Here is an 18573-nt window from a genome sequence, read left to right as displayed (position 1 = left end):
GCATGATGGAGCACCTTGCCATAAGGCAAAAATGATAACTAAGTGGCTTGGGGAACAAAACATCAAAATTTTGGGTCCATGGCCAGGAAACTCCCCAGACCTTGATCCCATTGACAACTTGTGGTCAATGCTGAAGAGGCGGGTGAACAAAAAAAACCCCATAAATTCTGACAAACTCCAAGCATTGATTATGCAAGAATGGGCTACCATCAGTCAGGATGTGGCCCAAATGTTGACTGACAGGGCGAATTGCAGAGGTCTTGAAAAAGAAGGGTCAGCACTGCAAATATTGGCTCTTTCCATGAACTTCGTGTAGTTATGAAATGCTTGTAATTATACTTCAGTATACCATAGTAACATCTGCCAAAAAGATCTAAAAACACTGAGGGAGCAGACTTTGTGAAAATCTAATTTTTGTGTCATTCTCAAAACTTTTGGCCATGGCTATACATATAATCTTATGAAGAACTCTTTGTATAAATGCATGGGTCAACAGGGTCTCTTTAAGCAATAGGTCTCTTCCCCAATCCAAATTCTGTAGTCAAGTTACATCTGCTCTTTTCTGATTGCAGAGAAAAAGGAAAGACTGACTACATTAATTAGCCTGGAGCTGGGCCAGGTAATAAAGGAACTAAAGGCATCTTGAAACTGCCTCTCATTGTAGGACTCTGAGAATTGGAAGGTTGTGATCTGGGTAGATGTAGCCTTTAAGAACGGCTGTTACTTGTTTATAAATAATGATGGTTCTAGAGCCCAGAATGATCATATAATCTTTTTGGCAGGATCACCGCTTGATATTAGATGCTCCTCTGGGAATCATAAGTCGAATTGAAAGAATTGGAGGAGCTGCAAGTCGAGGAGATAATTCATATGGGATAGAAATTGTGTGCAAGGTAAAACGATGTGTGGTTTGGATGTACTACTTGCTTTGTGTTTTTCATGTTACTTCTCCAAATAATAATGGCATTACTGCTGATTTTCCAGGACATGAGAAACATGAGATTTGCCTACAAGCAAGATGGACACCCTCGCAAAACTGTGTTTGAGAGCCTCATGTCCTATGCCTTCCCATTGAATCACAATTTGGTATGACCTGTCCCGGGGCATTGCAAAGTGCTGTATACATATACAGTGGTGCTTTAAAGTTCCGGACCCTCTTGTACATTTAATAATTCTGCAAGAATATGACCGTGTGATTTGTTTTTCATGTTCTAAAACTAAATATTGAGAACCAATTTAAGGAGTCAAAAATGCAATGCTTGTTCATTTGCTGTATAGCCGTTTGCCGAACGCTCAATAGCAGATTTACTGCTAGAGGGTGGGTGCAGGGTGCAAGTTGTCACAGCAGAAGCCAATCAGTGGGTGCCGGGCGATGGATGTCTGCCGGCACCTGTCGATCGTTGAGAAAACGCACAGAATGGAGCTCTGCCTATGTAAATAAGGCAGAGTTCTGTCCTGACAGGGGTGAAATGATAGACTTTTTTTTCCCTGCTTTGCAGAGAAAGAAAATCTATCGCTTCCCTTAGTAAAAGCATCACACATAGAACACACAAACACTGGCTAGGCACACATTTAACCCTTTGATCGCCCTTGCTGTTTAACTTCTTCCCAGCCAGTGTCATTAGTACAGTGACAGTGCATATGTTTATGTATGTTGATCACTGTATTGGTGTCCCTGGTTCTCAAAAAGTGTCTGTTTTCGAATGTCCGCTGCAATATCAAAAGTCGTTGATCGCTGTTATTACTAGTATAAAAAAATAAAATCCTGTACATATCCCATAGTTTGTGGACGCTATAGCTTTTTCGCAAACCAATCAATATACGATTCTTGGGATTTTTTTTTTTACTAAAAATATGTAGCAGAATACATAAAGTAAAGTACATTTTTTTTTTTTTATTGTTGGTCTTTTTTTGTTTATAGTGCAAAAGATAGAAAATGCAGAGGTGATCGAATACCACAAAAAGAAAGCTCTATTTGTGGGGGAAAAAAAGTACATACGTTTTATTTGGGTACAGCATCGCATGCCTGCACAATTGTCAGTTAAAGTAACGCAGTGCCGTATAACCAAAAATGGCCTGGTCATGAAAGGGGGTTAAATCTTCCCGGAGGAAAAGTGGAAAACTACTGCTGTATACATTTGTATGTAAACCTTTGCTAACTGGTGTGCCCCTCTAGGGAAGTAGTAACTGCAACCATAGACGGTTCGAATCTTGGGTGCTTCAGCATGAACTGGCCGAGATTCGAGCCATGTATGGCCAGGATAAATGTGCCAAGTTGATCAACCGATCAACTTCGGTACATCCAACCTGCCAGATTTTACAGCGGAACCAAAGTGATTCGCACTGCGTGTGGCTGGCTTAAAGCTGACCACAGTGATGATAGAAGCATCCCCCGTTGTACCTGTTGTATTTTGACAGCTGATTATCAACTGAGAAATTTCCACCCAAATCCTTTGGTTTTTCAGTGTATGACCAGATTAGGGTAGAACATCCCACACTCCCTCCTGATTATCATCCTATTGAAGCACCTGACCCTAATTTATCCTTCTAATATTTGAACCTAGAGGTTCAAATACTTTTCCACACACAAACTTGTATCTTTGGATCATTTTCCCCTTATAAAAGAATAAGAAGTGTAATGTTTTTTACGCTGTTTTAGGTCATATTTGTGCACAATTATGAAAAATAAAAGGGTTCGCAAAACTGTAAGCACTCGTGTAACTGGTGTAAGGCCTCTTTCACATGGACGATCCGTATGTCCGTTTTTCATCCTTCCGTTTTCGGATGAAAAACGGACATACATTCATCCCTATGGAGCGTCGGATGTCAGCGGTGACATGTCCGCTGACATCCGACCCCGCTCCGATCCGAAAAGTGTAACGGAGGAAAAACCTACTTTTCCATCCGTTTTCGGATCGGATCGGGTGACGACGGACACTACGGTCCGTCGTCATCCGATCCCCGCATAGGGGAGAGCGGCGCTCTGACAGGTCCGTCGCTGCACAGTGTGCAGCGATGCACCTGTCATCTTCCTGCTCAGCGGGGATCGGCGGAGCGATCCCCGCTGAGCCAGCGGATGTTCACGGGGCGGATCATCACTGATCCGCCCCGTGAGAAAGAGGCCTAAGTCTTTCAAACATTTATTGATTGATTCTGAAATTACTAAATTTAATAAGTTTTAATAGCAAAGTAATTTTACTGCTGTTATGTATTTACAGCTTTAAAGAGCTTCAGTCAAATCTATGAAAATGAAAAGTCAGCAGCTACAAAACCTGTAGCTGCTGACTTTTAATAAACGGAGACTCTCCCAGGGACCCAGCGCTGTCCACACCCGAGCCAGCTTTTTCACCAGTCTTTAGTCCCCGGCGCTGGCATCTTAAAGTGTTTGATAAAAAACTTGATCCTGTTCCCTTAAAGCAAGAATAACAGCACAGTGCTTGTGCTGTGTCATTTGCCCCCCCCCCGTATCATGTAAAAAAACCTGGCTGATCCTGTTGGGTTTTGCCCCCCCCCCTGGAAACTGACCACGGTTTATCATGGCTGCTAAGCCCTGGCACCGTGGTCAGTTTACTTGCCTCCGTCATCCACAGCCCTCCTCTGTCCTCTCCCCCCCCCGCCTGTCACCCCCCCCCTGCAGAAATAACTGTTATTTTCAGGCACTCGCCTGTCTTTCTTAATGCTATGTACCCAGTGTATCTGTTTTATTTAAAAAATGCCGTATTTCCAATGCCTATACTGTATTTCCAAGCACTGCTCTGCGCTCACGTGACTGGCCGCCTCTCTCCTCCTCTCCTCTCTCTTCTCCTTCTCCTGGCTGACGCCAGCGGGGGATTCTCGGCCCCTCCCGCTGTAGCTGTCAGATCGGGAGAGAGGGAGCAGCAGATGGTCATGTGAGCACCGAGGGGCGTTCTGAAATACAGTATAGAACGGCATTTTTTAAATAAAACCGATATACTGGGCACATAGCATTAAGGAAGACAGGTGAGTGCCTGAAAATAAAACCGTGGGGTTACAACCACTTTTGACTGTGGGTAGCCAGCTGTTACTCCTTGCGGCTTCACAGCCGGTTGCCCACTGCGCATGCACAAGCTGTGCTACAGTTTGTGAATGGTCCCGTTGTCTTCTGGGACCTGTGATGTGTCTCAGAAGGCTGCGGGCAGGGAGGGGGGAGGCAACTTTGTTGGAATCGGGTACCTTTCAAAACCAGGCGCCCACTCCCTCCGCCCAAAGAATATAAAATGTGCCAAATTTTGCAGGGGGGGTGGAGGAGGTAGTAGAGCGGAACTTCCCCTTTTGGGTGAGGTTGCGCTTGAAAGGGTTAGTTCACCCTTGTCAAAAAAACTGCCTTTGCAAATAAGGGGTGTCTGTAAATGAAAACAAACTGTGCAGTTTTGACTAAAGTTTAATAATGCCCCTGCTATAGGTGTAGGCCATTTACATACCCTATGAAGCCTGACTGGAATACTCCCAGAACGTTACTAAGTGAGGCCTAGTCATTACTACTCACCTCCACCATCACAGGAGTGAACTCTCAAACACTGAGCTCAGAGCTACTGCATCAGGGAAGAGAAAGCCCATGTGAGGGGGTTTGAATCAGAGAAAGAGCTCACTCCTGTGATGCTGAAGGTGAGCGGTATTGACTAGGCCTCACTTAAACCAGCCATAGATGGTTCAATGATTTGAACCATCTATGAGCAAGCTGATTGTACCCAAGTCGATCCATTGATTGACTTGAGTACAATCAGCATGTCAGATTTTTACATGTGATTATTGCTAGTGACTATAGCCGCTAACAATAATCTTTATATTCTCCTGGCAGGGACGGCTCATCACTGGGAGAACACAATAGCTCTGTGGGAGGGATTCCACCATTAACACTGACTGTGTTGATTAGAGAATTGAACGATTTTCTTTCCTGAAAATTGCATCGTCTTTGGCCTGCCTTAGCAATGTCCTGGAAGTATTACAGTCAGGCTTCGGGAGATATGTAAATGGCCTACAACTACAGCAAGGGCATTATTCAACTTTAGTCAGGGCTGCACAGCTTGTTTTTATCTACAAACACCCCTTATCTTCATAGGTAGTTTTAAAAAAATTTTTTTTTTTTTTTTTTTGTAAAGGTGAACTCAGGCCAGCCTTAGACAGTTTGAGGCTGGGTTGACACTATTGCAAATTGAATGTGGCTTACACCGCATCCAATTCGCAGAACATTCAAAAAAAAAAGTTTTCAATGGGTATGGTTCACACATGTGCATTACATCCACATTGCATAAAATTTGTGTGCAATTTCTAGGTAGTGCAGTGCGACTTGCAGGCACATAATCTTCAATGGCAATGCATCTGATTTGCAGATGTGTTCTCTCCCCCTCCTCCTACACCTCCCCCCCTCTCCCAGGTCAGCTGATCCACAGCTACAACAGAGAGGAACCGATGAACAACTGCTTTTTATCTTTACAGGGAAATCTGAGCTGCAATTCACACCGGACTAGTGTGAACCCAGCCTGAATTTCGGCCGGTTCAGCAGGAACCGGCTGAGATTCGAAACCGTGTGTGGGCAGGCTGAATGTACCAAGTTGGTTGATCAACTTTGGTACAGCCAGCCTGCTGGATTCACTGGCGGTCATATCTAGCAGCTGCTATAGCCACTAGCAATAATCACTCTCTTCTCCCAGCTGGAACGGCTTCCTCCCCGCCCACTGGGAGAATACAGTGTCTCAGAAGGAGGGATTCCCCTCTCAGCACTGTCTGTGGCATTTTATTTGAGGTGTAAGCCTAGATACTTCTTATATAGCCCAGAAAAGCCCAGATTACTTAACATCTGTAAGGAAAGCTCTCTTAAGCTGACCAAAGGTGGTTCCATTTTTTTTTTCCACGGTTCCTGTTTAAACCATCTCAATTTCAATCCATGTATGGTCAGCTTTAGTGTAGTGTTCTTTTGTATTTTAGTATTTGTAGACTTGTTCAAATACATTAATTATAGTAACTGTTTGCCTTTCACAGCCTATGTTTGCCTTTGAATACAAGGAAGCCTTTGTGGAAAATGGCTGGAAGGTGTATGACCCCATACTAGAGTACAGAAGACAGGTACGTAGTATATTTAAAATTCACATTATTCTTGTCTAAAACACAAAAACAAAACAAAAAAAACTCCTAAACATGATTTGTGTCCAAAGTGGCAGCTCCAGTCATTTCTACACATTCTCCTTTCTCTTTCATGGAGCAGACTGATTATTCTGAAATTTTAAGGGGTTGATTTACTAAAACTGGAGAGTGCAAAATCTGGTACAGTTGTGCATAGTAGCCAATCAGCTTCTAACTTTCAAATGTTTCTCTTTCCAGTGTTAGTAAATTACCCCTAAGTGTCTTTGGCAGTCCTTTGCCTCCTTCTTGCCGGAGGCTGCCATTTTGCTGAAGCCCAGAGCCCCCTCGAACAGCAATAATACTTTAGGCTGTCAGCAGATCGTACTCTACAACTTCTGCACAGTGCCAAAAAATAGAGAGCAACTGAGTATGAGCAGAGCAAGACACAAGACAGTGCATTACTGGATTTAAAACAGTATAGGGACTTATTTTGATCGTTTTACATAGCTATACCTGTCTTTAGCAGGACTTTTCTGACTGAAGTTCCACTTTGAAAAAAAAAAGCTGCTGCTATAACTGCTTAAAATTTTTAGCTGGAGTTAAACTTTAATTTGTCTCTTACTTAACGTGCATTTGAAACTACATGGACCCACGTGCATCCTCCATCCATGCTGTCTCTGTGCAGCCGCTGCATTCCAATTGGCATCAATGGGACTGCCTGCACAGGAATACACAAAACATCTGTGCTTCCCTGTGTGGGTAAACACTGCTCTGCACAGGTGTACGCCATGTGTGGTAGAGGCCTAGGGCAACCCTGTGCACAGGGAGACAACACTTCTACATTTAGATCGGATGTTAATTGCAGTCTATGAACAGATTATAATTTAGGCTAGAATTTGTTGGTGGAAAAGGGAAATTGTCTTCTGAATTTAAGTGATACTCAGTGGCGGCCCGTCCATTAGTAGCGCCCGAGCGCCGCCCCCTCGCTCCAGGTCACCCCCTATATGCATTGGATAGATTCATGCATAGCATGAATCTATCCATGGTCGCCGCGGCCATCCCCTATTCATGCGTTCAACCCCTTTCAAGTGTAGTGCTTATGAGGATAATTTTCCTGCATGGTATTTATGATTAAGTAATTTTTAAACGATAATATTTTTAAGATACAGGATCAATCAAATATGACCGCAGTCTAAAAATATGAAATTCATTCACCAGACATGTAATCATACAAAATAGTTATATATTGGTTGACAAAAACAAACGTTACATAAAATTAAAATACTGATTGTGCTACACAAAATTAAGAGTGTTGTACCTTTTGAAAGGACACAGCAATGATAAACTTCCCAGACATATAACCATACAAAATAGTTGTATATAGATTGGTTGACAAAACAAATGTTACATAAAATTAAAATAATAATTGTGCTACATAAAATCTTGAATATCAATTGAAACACCCGCGAAATGGGAGTGTAGTACCCTTTGAAAGGACACAGTAATGATAAACTTCCCTGTAGAATTAATAACCTTATAAAAATGACAATAAGACAGAATGTCTGTTTTTCACAATTTCAACTGTTGCTATACTGCAGGTAAGTAAGCGGTTAACAACGTGAAATAAAATTAGACATTTGTTATGCCAATAAAACGGAAACTGTGCAAATGGAAAATATTGAAAATTGAATCTTTTAGTGAAAAATCTAAAAGGCGGTTACTGATTCGAGGGAAATAGTTATTCAACTGTGTAATAATCAATAAGTAAATATTTAAGGTAACACAAATGTATATAAGGTAAAAATCAACACAACATAATTACCCGTTCCGAAATAGCTACTGGTCTAAATTGCTGGTTACCAGAGGTTTTAGAATGGCTGCTGTGGCTTTCAAGATGGCTACTCTTAAAGAGGAATTGCTTCTTGCGACCTCTGAGTTTCAAAACATAAGGTGTCCAGGAATCTTCATGAATGTAGAGGTATGAGTTGATGAGTGGAGTGTGTGTGTCTGCATGTGTGATTGAGTGTCCTCTCATGGCATCTATCCTGCTTCTAAATACCATGTTTAGACAATAGGATCATAAAAATTATAATAGGCTCAACCTAAAAGGTATGACTTCTTTTCCATTGGTTGGAAAAAAATTAATGATTAACTTTTTTGTGAATTCAGGTTCACCTTCAGGTGAATTCACCTTCAACCACTAGGCATGTCTGAGGTCAGAAAAACGTGTTCTGAACTATCTGTTAAATAATATTTTCTATTTTTATAATGTGTATCTGTTTGTATATTGGTGTATTGATGCTGATGAATATATATATATTCAGGGACTTTGGTAACCGGTACAATATACAATACAGTATAATTTTGATTAATCAATATCACATAAAATGATTATCTATTTGGATAAACGTATAATTCTTGTATATCCTGTGAATACTTATTTATCTTGGAACAACACATACTATATGTACATTTTTATGCAGATGTCACGATTTATGTCTTTCATAACATTGATTGGTATCTTAAAACAATTCTTACTTCTAATTTGTTCTACATCAAAATGTTGTATTTTTACCTTATGACAGAATAATCATTAGGTCAGTATACACTAAAGTCATAATTGTATCTAAGCCCTGGAATATAATATATATTATTTGAATAACTTATAATCATATGTATTTTAAAATATCACTGAGTAGACAGAATTCTGTCTCTCAGAAATGTTTGAAATTAACTTTGCTTAGACTCAAAACACAAGTGCAGAATATCAGTTCAGGAGTTAAACATCACTATTGTTTCATTTCCTTTTTTTTTTTAATCAGTTTATAACAATGCCTCAATGTTTTTTTTTTTTTTTTAGGGGGTGCCTAATGAGAGTTGGAGAATTACAAGAGTAAACGACCGATATGATCTTTGTGACACCTACCCAGCCACTCTGGTCGTCCCAGTAACTATGTCTGATGATGAACTAAGGAGGATTGCCATATTCAGAGCAAATGGGCGTATACCAGTAAGACCAGTGTCTCTTCTGGTTAATTATACAGTACTGTTCAAATTCCCCCATAAACACAGTGTTGGGGGAATCCCTCCTGGCAGGGTTGGAGGGGGGGGGGGGGGAATGGGGAGCCGTTCCTGCTGGGAGAACACAGTGATTATTGGTAGCGGCTATAGCCACTGGCAATAAATTGCATCTTAACAATACGACATACTGGTTGTACCTAAGATGATTGATGGATCAGCCTGCCCTTGGTTCAAAGTCATCTATGGCCGGCTTAACATGTTCCAGAGGGTGGAACCTCCCCCTCCCTTATCATTTAAGTAGTGCATTGTGCATCAATTACTTTACTTCTCAGTCTTGATTTCAAACACCTCTGCCTAAAGCCTAGTACACACAGGCCGAATGTCAGGTGGTATCGGTGGGTTCAATGGAAATCGTCCAACATTTGGCCCGTGTGTACTAGAGTTGGTCTGTACTAACCCCGGATAGTTAGTACAGCGGCTTCTTCAGAGGTGTCCGTTTTTTTTCCGTTCAACCCTATTGGGTTAAATGAAAAAAAACTACTGGTGTGTACTAGGCTTAAGCCATCCTGCAATGTAATGGATCAAAGTCCCAGCTTCCCCTATGATCCAAACTAATTTCCTGCCCTGAGGACTAGACATTTTTCCCTGTTCATTATCTTCTTGGGCACTGGTCCCCTCACTGACCGTGTGAGTTTTCGTTCCTGCCTCTGGAGCCTATGAGAGTGGAACTGGTTGTAGCAAGTGTTACCTCTATCAATAGGAGATTTCCACATTGTGCAGGTAATGTGATGTGGACAACCCAGGAAATAAACAGAACAAGAGAGAAGGATCATTGCAAGACCGTGGCTTCAGATAGGTAAAATGGGCATCTGGTTAGGTTTTTTTTTTTTCATATATAATGTGAAGAACAGTGACGCTAATGATGAATTTATTAAGATAAAAAATTAAAATAAGAATTAACTCACAGGGTAAGGGTTAAAATGGCTAGTCACAAGGGGAGGCTCGCTCTGTAGTCCTGATAGCCGCCTGTGATGTTACTGGATGTGGGGAATGGGGCCAACAGGCACCCGGTCTGAGCATGCAGGCTCTTTCTTTAGCCTGAAGAAGGAGCACACATGCTCCGAACGCGCACCTGCTGGCCCTGTGCCCACATCCATTGACGGGGAGACGACTGCCACCTAGACTCGGAGCCTTGGAAACTCCTGCAGCTAGCGAGACAGCAGCAGCACCCCACACCACCGGCTATCTGGATCAAACTACACAGCGAGCCTCCCCTTGTGACTAGCTATTTTAACCCTTACCTTGTAAGTTAATTCTTATTTACATTTTTTTATCTTAATAAATTCATCATTAATCATTTTAATTTCCTGCACTCAGAAGAGCGCTGCTGTTCTCCACATTATATATCTACAGAGCTGCTTCCTCTTCCACAGCTGGCTGCACCTCTAGAGCTCTATATGCATCTTTAACCCATCGAACTTGTTCCTGACCCATTCTAGCCTGAACTTTCCACGGTCCAAGCTACCCCCAACCACTGGATTTTATTATCATAATCACCTTTACCTATAGTTTTGTTTCCCACACATCCATCTCTCTCCAAGCACCACTATCTCCCCCCCCTCCCTTTTTTTTTTTTTTTTCATACCAGCTGTTAGAGGGGATAGAAGGGGAGGTTGGGGGTCGCTAATATCTTGGAGCTGCACTTTAGTGACTCTGTCATGAGAGAGTCGGACTCGTTCCAGGAAACATACCTGAGACATACTGAAGTTGGACAAACTATCCTGTAAATGGGGGTTAGAAAAGTGTAATGCCCCGTACACACTATCGAACTTTCCGACAACAAAACCATGGAATTTTGTTCGAAGACTGTTGGCTCCAACTTGTCTTCCATACACACGGTCACACAAATGTTGGCCAACAATTACGAACGTAGTGACGTACTAGACGTACTACGTGGTTTTTCAGCTCTTCAGTTTGGTGAGTGTTGATTCGCACTTTTCTTTTTACGTTTTTCATTTCTATTATTATTATTATTCTTGATATCACTTGAAAAAAAAGCCTTTGAAAATTTGTTTGCAATAACTCCATCAGTATCACCAGCAAAGCAGCTTCATTATTATCCCATTAAAGAAGACGAGAATTGTGTGCTGCATTTGTCGATTTCCTAATTTGCCACATCACGAATGTTAAATCTCCATTACAAACGCTAGTTTACAAGACCGGCCGCATCTGCTTATGAGCATGCGTGGGCATTTGTCCGACGGACTTGTGTACACACGATTGGAAATTCCAACAACAAAAATTTGTTGGCGGAAAATTTGAGAACCTTCTAGCCAACATTTGTTGGCGGAAAGTCCGCCAACAAATGTTTGATGGAGCATACACACGGTCTGACTTTCCGCCAACAAGCTCACATCCAACATTTGTTGTTGGAAAATCTGATCGTGTGTACGGGGCATTAGACTTCATTCTATACTTGTTCTCTCATTCAGCCACTCTAGCAGAGTCAGAGCATCAGAATGACAGACAGTAAACTAGCATTCTCGCACTCCCTTTAAAAAAAAAAGGTTTTGTACTTTTGTCCCGGTGTAACTCTGGTGCTGCATTGTCCACAGTTCCTCGAGATATGAAGGGACCCCCAAATTAAATTCAATTCTAATGTGTTAGAGCTGTTTGTTATGATCTGGGTCACTAAACTGTTTTTTTGTTTTTTTTACAGGTCCTCTCTTGGATTCATCCGGAAACTCAGGCTACTATCATACGGTGCAGTCAGCCCACACCAGGGGTCACTGGGAAGAGGTGTAAAGAAGATGAGAAGTACCTCCAATCCATCATGGATGCCAATGCGCAATCCCACAAAATCTTCATTTTTGATGCTAGGGCTAGTGCCAATGCTGTGGCTAATAAGGTAGTATTATTTATTTACACACAAAGTTACCCTGCCCGAGATGCATGGCTAGGCACCCTTGGTTATATTACAAGTAAATCCCCATTTATTTATTTTTTTTATAAATTCTATTTATTTTAGATTTTCAATAAAGGAATACAAAACATAGTGACACTGTTATGACAGTGCCACCAAAGAGGTTGCACAGGGCCAACATAACACATACAAGATTGCTATCTAACAAAGACCTTCTAACACAACAACCCAATAGTCTCACCCCCCCCCCCCCCCCCCCCTCTTCCAGACACTAGCTCAACTGACAACCCAAGACGTGAGTGGTAGGATGAGGAGTGCTTCACCTATCCTTGTTTAATGTGATAACCTTTCTTATAATATGGTACAACCATTGGGACTAACGCAGGGAGATTGAGACATAAAACCTTCATATTCAGAGGAGCAATATACCTAGACCCGAAACTTGCTCAGGAGCATAGATATATATTCCTGAACATGTGGATCACCCAATATCATGCCACACTAATTCATCCTGCATTGGAAGTTGTTGATAATCAGGTATGCCAGACATTATAAAAAAAAAATTCACACCCTTGGTAAATATAGGTTGCTCTGTAAATTGGGACCATTCAGTTGACAAGATTAGAATGCAGAGTCTCTACCACCATATTACGAAATTGAACCTGAAAGGCATGGCGAAGTTGAGGGAAACGCAAGAAATGGTGTCTTGCTTTAAAGTGGAGGTCCGCCTGAAGAAAAACATTAAATATCAGCAGCTACAAAAACTGCAGCTGCTGACTTTTAATATAAGGACACTTACCTGTCCAGGGCGTCCGCGATGTCCTCACCCAAAGCCGACCTGTCCCCGACCCCTCCCTCGGCTCCAGGTGGAGGCGCCGGCATCTTCAGTAAAGAAATCAGGAAGTGAAGCCTTGCGGCTTCACAGCCTGGTACCCTACTGCGAATGCACGAGTCGCGCTGTGCATTCTGAGTGGTCCCTGCTGTCTTCTGGGACCTGTGTGTCTCCCAGAAGACAGCGTGGGGGAAGGGGGAGGGGACGGACATGCCATAGATTACCACGGATTCTGCGGCGATCTTTCGCCTGAAGCGGGAGTAAATACTTGGATTAGACAGGTATCTGCTCCCCCCCCCCCCCTGAAAGGTGCCAAATGTGACACCAGAGGGGAGAAGGAACCAGATAAGCAGAAGTTCCATTTATGGGTGGAACTCCACTTTAAGTTGGTCAAAGGTTAAAAGCTCTCCCTCTCTGGTTATGTTTCCAATAACTTGATACCCCTTGTAGACCAAAGTGCGGCATCTGGTATGTGATAAAATTGGGAGAGGACGAGGGTTCATCAATATAGAAGACGACGGGAAAACACCCACATGACTCTGAAAAGCCAGCTTCAATGCTGCATCCCACGCCTTTATAGTGGCCTTATTTTTGGTAAAAAAAAAAAAAAATGTAAAAGAATATATATCGACCTAAACTGATGAATCAATTAGTTTTTTTTATATATTTTTTTTTATATGTATTATAGCAAAAAGTAAAAAAAAAGTGTTGCTCTATGTTTATAGTGCAAAAAATAAAAACCGCAGAGGTGATCAAATACCACCAAAAGAAAGCTCTATTAGTGGGAAAAAAGAACGCCAATTTTGTTTGGGTACAGCATCGCGCAATTGTCAGTTAAAGTAACGCAGTGCCGTATCGCAAAAAATGGCCTGGTCATTAAGGGGGTAAATCCTTCTGGGGATGATGTGGTTAATAAAGCAATTGGACGATAAGAGGAGCACTCCATGGGATCCTTGCCCGGCTTGAGAGGGAGGATCACATAAGCCTCGAGCATAGAATTTGGGAGGGTCTGTTGATTTAAGCAATACTCGAACAAGGCACAAAGTCTAAGGGCCAATAGCTCAGCATAAGACCTATAAAAATCTGCGAAAAAGCCATCAGGCCCAGGGACCTTATGGGGGGAGGAGGCAAAAATAGCTGCTTCATTCTCCAGACATGTGATTCTAGCATCTAAGGTTTCCCTCTCCTCATCTGAGAGGAACTGATCCAAACCTGCTGTATCGTAGGGCTAGATAGGTGCATAGAGTAGGGAAAAATACTGGATAAATTCTGCCATTATAGCTGAAGGATCTGTAACCAAGTCACCCCCTAACCTTCTAATAGTAGGAATATTTGGAGGAGGTGCATGATCCACCACTAACATGGCCAAAAGCTTGCCATTTTTATCTCCTTGGGAAAATAAAGACTCTGCCCTATGTCCAGATTCAGTATGGGCCAGATCAGAGTAGTGTAAAGAGTGAAGACGCTGCTCCTCCAATAAAGATGTAAATTACTAATTCGAGGGAGTCGCAGCGTGTTGCTCTGCACTAGCCTCTCCCTAGCTTGTAGTGTAGTCATCTCGGCATTATGGTCCTTACGGCCGATTTGATTGAAGAAATTCATTCCCCCCTGACAACTGCCTTGAACGCATCCGACACCACAGGAGGCTCGGTAGAGTCTTTGTTAGTTGACCAATATGAGGCTATAGACATTTGGAGGTGGGAGAATATCTGGTCTACTTGCAGCCAGCCTGGAGACGATCTCCAGGATCCTCTCTTTGTTCCTAAGGAGAAAGCTAATGTAATGGCCAACGGGTTGTGATCAGACATACCCCCGGCTAAGTATTCAGCCTTTTGCAATAATGTTAATAGAGGAGCGTTACCAAAAGCAAGATCAATTCTGGCCGCTGAGTGGTGCACTCTAGAGAGATGGGAGTAACTTTTAGTCATTTTCTTTATTCTTTATAGTCAGTATTAAAATCCCCCATCAAAACCATAGGAAGATGTACAAAAAGGAGCCAGTTTAACTGGCAGATCAAACATTAGTTGGGGGTGAAATGGTGGAGGTAGGTATACGTTGACAACAAGTAATGTACTTTGACAGATATCCAACACTACAGCCACCATACAGACCCTCCGGATCGGAAATTACCCGATAAACGGAGCATGGGACATTGTTACTTATAAGGGTTGAGACCCCTCTGGCAAAAGTAGAGTGGGTAACATGCAGAGCCCTCTGCACCCAAGGCCTGCATAACGCCAACACCCTGCTACCATCCAAGTGTGTTTCCTGCAGGAGGACGATATGTGGCTTGAGCGGCTTGAGATACTGAAATACAGCAGCCCTCTTATATTTGTCATTCTTCCCCCATACATTCTATGAAACTATTCTCGCTGCGTTAGCTATTGTATAATCCCATTGAAAAATACCCAACAGGAGACAGTATACAGTCCAGAATTGATTCGGAAACCTCACATTTTACTCGGAAGATATGGATATGGAAGATGATGCAATAATCATGAGAGTCTATGAGCTAGTGGCACAAATAACCCTGCCATTATACCAGAACCTAGAACAAAAAAAAAAGTCCAGCAGCTTATTCCCAAACCAAAAAGTAAAACCTGTGAGGTCCAACCACTGATCACAAAATTTCAGCATCTCAAGTTGACTTTTCTGTGTCACTGCGAGAAACTCCGCAAAGCAGGAGTAACAGCAGTGCGGTTCCGTACCGATCAACCCACCAATGAACCAATGAGTCATGCGATCATCAAAATTTATCATAACTGATGTGAAAAGCCAAGATAGGGCAAAATGTGGCAGATTCAAAACATTTCTATTGGGCCCCATAGCAGTCAAAAAGGCACTTCAGATGTAACCATACACGTAACAGAGTGGGAGGCACCTTGTAAATGGCTTGTAGATGCAGTGGAGAAGCCTTCAGGGATCTCTATCCAGCCAATCACAGGCCTCCTGTGGTGTGTCAAAGAACTTGACCAATCCGTTGTGTTGAACCCGAAGCCTGCTGGGGTACAGCATGCTGTACTGGATATCTTTTGGCCCTGAGCCTCTTTCTGATATCGTTAAAGGAACAGCATCTTATCTGAGTTTCACTCGAAATATCGGAATAGCATTATTTTAGCATTTTCATTACGAAGGTCTTTGGTGTTTCCTTGCTTCAGCCAGGATCATATTCCTGTCTTTATAGTTTAGAAACCAGACAAGAAAGGGCCTGGTTGGAGCACCTGGAGGGCAATTCCCTGCGGGGACATGGTGAGCTCTCTCAACCACATGAGTTAGGGGCAAATTTTTAAGCCATAAGAGCTGTTTAAAACATTGCTCTGCAAAGCGAACAGGTTTGGTGCCTTCAGATCCCTCCAGCAGCCCCAACATCTGCTCATTATTCTGCCACTGTCTATCCTCTGCGTAATCAGCTCTATTTTGGAGCGACCTTACCAGATACTGCAGTTCAGAGAGCTGGGAGTCATGAGTGTGAGCAGCATCCTCCACCTCAGATATACGATCCTCAGCCTTTGTAAATCTGCCCCAGGTTTTATCCAAGTCATGCCTGATGAGGGTGCACTCACTTGTGAGGTGACCTATGTGGACCAGCATTTCGGTTTTGCAGGCAGCTAGCTCCTCCAGAATGGGTTTAGTGATAGCTCCCACATTCTTTTCATTCACCCCAGGATCCACGGATGGCACTCCAGGGCTCTTTGCCGCCGCTGCCACCTCACTCTCCGTCTCTGCAGCTGATGCCTTGGTGCACGGAGAGGATGTCACAGGAAGCAAGATGGCGGAGTCAGAGCCTAAACTTAGGGGATAGCTGGACTGGCACTGATCTAACTGCGCTTTCTCCCTCTGCTTGAAATAACTAGTGGGCATCTCTAGGGTGTCAGGAGCACAGATCACTGCTTAGGAGATGAAATGGGCGAAGATACCCACACTAGGAATGGATATTTTACAGGAGTCAGACAGAACTCTAGGAAGACACATCCAGCCTCGATCACATCTGGTCACGCCCCTCAATCCCCAATTATTATGAGCAACATTTAACAATATTATGCTAAATTTTTCTTTAAAAAAAAGCATGCTGTCCATACACAGATCAATTTATCCACACAATGAACTGTTTGATCCATTCCTAATCAATTTTTTTAAATGATCATTCTGTGTACCACACATGGCAATTAGGCAGTATCAATATATTAACGTTTTTAGTATCAAATGTTTATTGGCAAAATAATGGATTTTTAAACCCATACAATCACTTTCATCTTCAGTTTGGTCATAGAAAATTAGCTTGTAGTAGTCTGTAGTTTGGCTTCTCTATACATTACCTGCCATTCAGATATGGGAATGAGCAATGTCCTGTGTGAACTCAGAGTGGTGTTTGTCACACGGATGGCTTCTGTCTTTGCATCATCCACTATCACCGATTTTAAAAGCCATTTCCTTTTTGGTGTTACAGTCTAAAGGAGGAGGATTTGAAAGTGAGGATGCATACCAAAACGCGGAGCTGATCTTTCTGGACATCCACAATATTCATGTGATGAGGGAATCTCTAAGAAAATTGAAGGAGATCTCCTATCCTATCATTCAGGAATCACACTGGCTGTCTAATCTGGAGTCCACACACTGGCTGGAGCACATTAAGGTCAGTTTTATATGCTAGACATGGTTTGTGAAAATGTCAGAATGCATGTAAGTGTATATCACCTTCACCCTGTTTTTCAGTCCGCCTAAAGCCCAATTCTAGGTTTACCTTTTTTAGAGTTGTCTTCAGTCCCATCATGTGATGTTCTGGAGTCCTCTTCTTCTTTCTGCATCGGCTGTGGACAGTCCTGAACAATGAAGAGACTGATGCTTATATAGTAATGTGAACACTGTGCTAAGCATCACTCTTGTGAGTCGAAGCTGTATTCTTGATGCTCTGGGCTCACAGGAAATGGAGAGGTGGCCAGAGTTTGAGCTCTGCTTAAAGATCTTCTCTTTTTTTTTTTTGGACTCACTGGTGTTAGGTGGCTTGTGTTTACAGTGTATGTAGTCAGAATTAAAACTGAGCTGTTGAAAGCCATACGGTAGGCAGGGTTCAGGCAGTAGACCAAGGGTGTCAAACTCAATGTCATTATGGGCCGCATCAGAATTATGGTTGCCCTTTAAGTGGTTGTAAACCTAGTTACACCACTTGTGTACCTACAGTTAAGCCTATAATTATGCCCTGTACACACGGTCGGATTTTCCGACGGAAAATGTGTGATAGAACCTTGTTGTCGGAAATTCCGACCGTGTGTAGGCTTCATCACACATTTTCCATCGGAATTTCCGACACGCAAAGTTTGAGAGCTTGCTATATAAAATTCCGATCGTGTGTACACAAATCCGACGCACAAAGTGCCACGCATGCTCAGAATAAAGAGATGAAAGCTATTGGCTACTGCCCCGTTTATAGTCCCGACGTACGTGTTTTACGTCACCCGCGTTCAGAACGATCGGATTGTGTGTATGCAAGACAAGTTTGAGCCAACATCCGTCGGAAAAAATCCATGGATTTTGTTGTCGGAATGTCCGATCAATGTCTGACCGTGTGTACAGGGCATAAGGCTTAAGGCTTACCTGTAGGTACTGTAAATATCTCTTAAACCTGCATGGTTTAGGAGATATTTACCATATATACGCTTGCGCCGACGTCATTGGCGCATGCACAGTGAAGAAACGGCCCTCCTGTGCCATTTCTTTA

The 18573-nt window shown here is 42.6% G+C and overlaps 1 protein-coding gene across 6 annotated transcripts in view; it reads left to right on the top strand.

The window, feature by feature from the left end:
* Nucleotides 1–18573, top strand: part of LOC141126955 (phosphatidylinositol-3,5-bisphosphate 3-phosphatase MTMR2-like) — a 77906-nt gene that overhangs the window by 26796 nt on the left and 32537 nt on the right. For all 6 annotated transcript variants that reach the window (XM_073613040.1, XM_073613036.1, XM_073613038.1 and 3 more), the window contains 6 exons: nt 783–893; nt 985–1086; nt 6001–6084; nt 8942–9091; nt 11822–12010; nt 17305–17490. In XM_073613040.1, the coding sequence (XP_073469141.1) occupies nt 783–893; nt 985–1086; nt 6001–6084; nt 8942–9091; nt 11822–12010; nt 17305–17490 (822 nt within the window). The remainder of the gene's footprint in view (nt 1–782; nt 894–984; nt 1087–6000; nt 6085–8941; nt 9092–11821; nt 12011–17304; nt 17491–18573) is intronic.

Source organism: Aquarana catesbeiana, linkage group LG02, assembly GCF_042186555.1.
Source record: "Aquarana catesbeiana isolate 2022-GZ linkage group LG02, ASM4218655v1, whole genome shotgun sequence".
NCBI lineage: Eukaryota > Metazoa > Chordata > Amphibia > Anura > Ranidae > Aquarana > Aquarana catesbeiana.
This window is presented reverse-complemented; position numbering and strand designations above follow the sequence as displayed.